This window comes from Penaeus chinensis, chromosome 8 (genome assembly GCF_019202785.1).
Source record: "Penaeus chinensis breed Huanghai No. 1 chromosome 8, ASM1920278v2, whole genome shotgun sequence".
In the NCBI taxonomy this organism is placed as follows: domain Eukaryota; kingdom Metazoa; phylum Arthropoda; class Malacostraca; order Decapoda; family Penaeidae; genus Penaeus; species Penaeus chinensis.
Window position 1 is genome coordinate 7,388,318 of NC_061826.1, and position 5,000 is coordinate 7,393,317.

The 5,000-nt window shown below is 37.0% G+C and overlaps 1 protein-coding gene across 1 annotated transcript in view; it reads right to left on the reverse strand.

Annotated features, from left to right (window-relative positions):
• LOC125028322 (carboxypeptidase A2-like) overlaps positions 1 to 4,162 on the reverse strand; it is a 4,906-nt gene extending 744 nt beyond the window's left edge. Inside the window, exons 1-5 of the mRNA XM_047617798.1 lie at positions 3,724 to 4,162; positions 2,131 to 2,407; positions 1,373 to 1,520; positions 994 to 1,151; positions 253 to 755 (exon numbers count right to left, since the gene is read on the reverse strand). Of these exons, the coding sequence (XP_047473754.1) occupies positions 253 to 755; positions 994 to 1,151; positions 1,373 to 1,520; positions 2,131 to 2,407; positions 3,724 to 4,074 (1,437 nt within the window). The 5' untranslated portion in view covers positions 4,075 to 4,162. The remainder of the gene's footprint in view (positions 1 to 252; positions 756 to 993; positions 1,152 to 1,372; positions 1,521 to 2,130; positions 2,408 to 3,723) is intronic.
• Positions 4,163 to 5,000: the final 838 nt, after the last annotated feature.

Sequence of the window (5,000 nt, forward strand, 5' to 3'; positions counted from 1 at the left end):
TTTGATTAAAGGTAGGATTTCTTCATTTATGACAATGGTATTAAACAGTGAACTATCTCTCTATCGCTCACTCTCTCTCTGTATATGTATATATGTATAAGTATATGTGTATATATATATTCATATATTTCTTTCTGTCTCTCAACTTTGTTCTGAAGAATAGTCTAATTTCAAGAAATTTTCTGACACACAAAATAACAACAAAAGGATGAGCATATCAACAAACAAACCAAAATTGATTCTAAACATTACTGTGAATTTAGGGTAACCATTGCGCTTCATGTGGTTTCGCATTCTCTTGGCCACTTTCTTCAACACCCTCTCTTTAGAGCTTGGACTGACGCTGTAAGACCAGGGGTGCAAGATGAAATTGCCGTAGCTATGGAAACTTAAAAACAGCGAGATCTTATCAATCCAGGTGAACGCTAGATCACGAAGGGCCTTTGTCTCGGGTTCGGAAAAGGCTTCGCTGCCCCGGAATGTGTTCGAGCACGGGTCGGAGCTGGATCCGGAGGAACCCCACGCCTTCGCCCAGTTGCGGTTCAGGTCGACGCCCATGCACTCCGAGTCGGGTATCTCCCGTCGGTTCTTGCGCCACATTCTGTCGGTGGTGTGCGAGTACTCGTAGCCGTCGGGGTTGGCCATGGGGGCGACGACGACCGTTACTCGCCGGAGGAAATTCCTCCCGGAGTCCGCCAGTTGCTGGGTCAGGTAGGTCGCCACTGCGGATGATATCCACTCGCGTGCGTGGATGCCTGTGGATTGATGTGATTCAGTAGAGGACATTTCTTTCTCTTTGTAATTCACACAAACACTTGTTTGTACCCTTGTAAGTATTTGTGCGCATGTGGATATTTATATAGATACAACACTCATGTAGTGATACATTTTCTCTGTATGGTTAAATTTGTTCTTGCGTTTTTCTTTAACCATTTGAAATTCGAAGGACAGAGAAAGCAAAAACAGATATTACAAGAAATGGAGAGCACTTACCCGCCTCAATAAAGACGAAAGTTTTGGTATTTTTCTTCTTACTGTTTGTTTTCTTTTTATGACGCTGTTTTTCGGAGAAAGTATTCTGTGGCGCACGGTTTCTGAGCCGTCGATTTTTAAATATACTTTTCTGGTATTGTTTCACCATCTGCGCGGGTCTAGAAGAATATAATAATACCCATTAATCTCCTCAAATTTCCTTTGTAGAAAGAAGTAGAATAACATGAATAAACACACATCACATGACTACGTATTTTAACTTCCGAGAGATAAATCACTAAACATTAATAGGCTAATAAATAATCAAACAAACTAACAAATATATTACCGACTAGTCAATAAGGACACAAAACCTCTCACAGTCATAGGATCAACGAACCTAACAGCAAAGACAAGAGCCAGCAGAGGCCTTCCTTCACAGCTCTTTCCGATCTCAAGGTATTCGACAGTGTGGTATTCAGTAGCGAGTTTTTGGACGAACATGACAATGGAGTCGTAGCGGTAGTAGTCGTCCCAGGCCAGAGGTTCTTGGGGAGGTAATACGAGAATCATGACCAAGTTCCGTGTTAGTGAAGCTGTGGATCTGGGTTGATCTCACTTGTTCTTGCTGTTGTTGTTGATGTTGTTGTTGTTACTGCTGCTACTGTTGTTTTTGTTGTTTTGTTGTTGCTGTTATTTATTACAATAACAATATAATTATTATCATTGTTAGCGTTGTTATTATCATCACCATCATTATCATTACTATTAATATGACTGTTATTAATGTTAGTCTTATTGTCATTAGTATTAGTAGTAATATTTGTATTATCATTACTATCATTGTCATTATCATTATCATTATTAATATTTTTCATTATTATTGTTGTTAGTGTTATTATCATTATCATTATTATTATTATTGTTATTATTAATATTGTTATATTATCAATATTATTATCATTATTATTGACATTATTACTATTATTACTAGCATCCTCATCATCATCATCATCATAATCAGAATCAGAATCAGAATTATTATCAATACTACTACTATTATTATCATTATTATAATTATCATTATTATTTTCATGATCTCAATCATTATCATCAACACCATCGAAAATGGGAAGAACACAAAAGAAAACAACCTACGCGTCTCATTAATCTGACGAGACGATTTGGGAGAGAGATAACCATCAACCGTTTTCCATCCTATTAAGTTATTGGAATTTTGATTTTCTTGTGCGTTTCCCAACGACGTCTCATCTTCGGTCGATCTTTTATCAGAGCATAGCCTTAAAATCTTCGTTGTGCTAATTGGCTCTTTTAACAGCTGGGATTTCTTGCTGTCCAGGTTGCAGAGGTTAGGCAGGTGGGCGTGGCTTAATACAGCATCAAGGGATGTGGTTGGAGACATTGCTACGTCTACCTAGAATGCAAAGATCAGTATGGTTAAGTTGTCTGATATGCGTCTGTCTCTCGGTCTCTGTCTTTGTCTGTCTCTGCCTCTGTATGTCTCTGCCTCTCTCTCTCTCTCTCTCTCTCTCTCTCTCTCTCTCTCTCTCTCTCTCTCTCTCTCTCTCTCTATCTATCTATCTATCTCTCTATCTCTCTATCTCTATCTCTATCTCTATCTGTCTCACCCTCTATCTACCTATCTATATTTCTCTCTGCCTCTCTCTATCAATCTATCTATCTCTCCATTAATCTTTCTCTCTCTCTCTCTCTCTCTCTCTCTCTCTCTCTCTCTCTCTCTCTCTCTCTCTCTCTCTCCCTCTCGCTCTCGCTCTCTCGCTCTCTTTATATATATTTATATCTAGCAATCAATTTATATATTTTTTTCTCTCTCTCTCTCTTTCTCTCTCTCTCTCTCTCTCTCTCTCTCTCTCTCTCTCTCTCTCTCTCTCTCTCTCTCTCTCTCTCTCTCTCTCATTATCTCTCTCTCTTTCTCTCTCTCACTGATTATAGTACAAATCACGGAATATCATATCTCATAAGATAGGTCAATCACTGCATGAAACTAGATTACAAAAAGATCAAAATAAAATCCGCCGATGACTTTGACAAAGATGAATATTAATGATGCCATTATATCCACACAAACAGTCCTATGGAGCCGAAGCTAGCAGATGTCATAATAGTCACGTAATAAAAGCTCCAGCGTGTGTGTGTGTGTGTGTGTGAGAAAGGGCTTAGGTTAAGATCACAGGTGTGCGTACGTTCATTTCCTTTTTATCAGCATTGTAGACGTGATGTTCCCCTGCTGATTTATGGTGGCGGGTGTTGTCCTTTTGTGTTATTAGCTATTTCATGTCAATTTATTCTTTCGGATAGTCATTAAGAAATGCATACGTTTAATTTGGCGATAAATCAAAATATTAGAAATTATTATAATTTTGTAAAGAGTTTGAATCATGAAGAAAATGTATATATGCAATAACCCAGTGGTTCCCAAACTTTTAGACTGGCGCTCCCTCCCCTCCCTATCATACATATGCGAACACACACTTTTTTTTTTTTTTTTTTTTTTTGAAGTGCTCCAAATTGAAAACAACAAGATTAAACACCAAGGTGTATTTCACAGATAAAACCTAATGTAGTAAACCAATTTTCTAGCAGTTTTAGCGGTCGCCCCCCTTCCGCCCCCTTTTGGCTCACCGACCCGCAGATTTTTCCACCGCCTTTGGAAACCAGTTATTTATAACCTGACAGGCAAATGACAAAATAAAAAATAATAAAACTAACCGCTAACTGGGATCTAAAGACCCCGAGGACGACGACTCGGGGGTCGGCCTCGAAGAGAGTAAGAACTTGATCCAGAACCGAGGTCGAAGACGGGAAAATCCTAAGCATTTGCCACCCAGTGTAATCTTTCACTGGTTCTACTTCTCTCTCCACCACTTGGTCCTCTGTTACGGTATGTTTTGTTAATTCCTCTGCTACAGAGTCAGCTTGAAGGTCCTTTTTGCTGCTCTGTCTGTCGATCGTATTCTCTCCAACGTCCAGGGTTCGTGCGCAAGTTTCACATTTCAAGAAGAGAAGAAGGAGAACCAGCTCGTACACGGGAAACCGCAGTAAAATCCTCCCAAGAGCCATTGTCGAAAGATTTCTCAACACACCAATAATGCCTTCGTAATAAAAACAAGATAATGTTGCGCCTTAACAATATTCCATTATAGTTATATCTTAGTTATAACCGAGCTCTTTAGCACAAGTAGCGCCTACAACAGTCAGATAACGAATAATGCTGTACAGCCCGTGGGCGACCAGGGTATAGCACATGTGTAGCCGCCGAGTGAAGGGCGAAGCGATCGATAACAGAGTAATTTATTATGGTGTTTGCCTACATTCTCTCTAATATGATATTAAGCCAGTATTAATGTACATAATAGTTTTACACGAAGAAACATTTAATTACTAGCACTACAGTATTTCAATCGACATTTCTTAAAATCCTTGTAATAATTATAATAAAGTTTGAGATCAGTGTAAGATGTGTGAGACAGAGATACATAATTAGCTCTAATAGTTATGAATTCTTTATCCCAAATGTAGCAATAGCAACAGTAAAGATAATTGTTATATGAAAATGATTAGTCTCATACTGTCAATAATAACGGTGGTAATAATAACATTAGTGAATGATAAAATAAGTCACGTAACAAAAATGTTAATGATAATTTTGAATAAAAAAATATTAACAAAAAAAAATAACAACAATAAAAAACTATAACAATGATACTGATAATACTAATATCAATAACAGTAACAACAAACATAACAATATGGTAATAATAAGTATAAGGAAAGGTAATAATAACAATACCACTACTGCTGATACTAATGGTAATACTGATAATAATGATGATGATAATGACAATGATGATAATGATAATAACAATAATAATATTAATAATAATAATAATAATAATAATAATAATAATAATAATGATAACATAAAAATAATGATAATGATAAGGATAAAAATAATAATAATTATAGTAATGACAATGACAAAGATG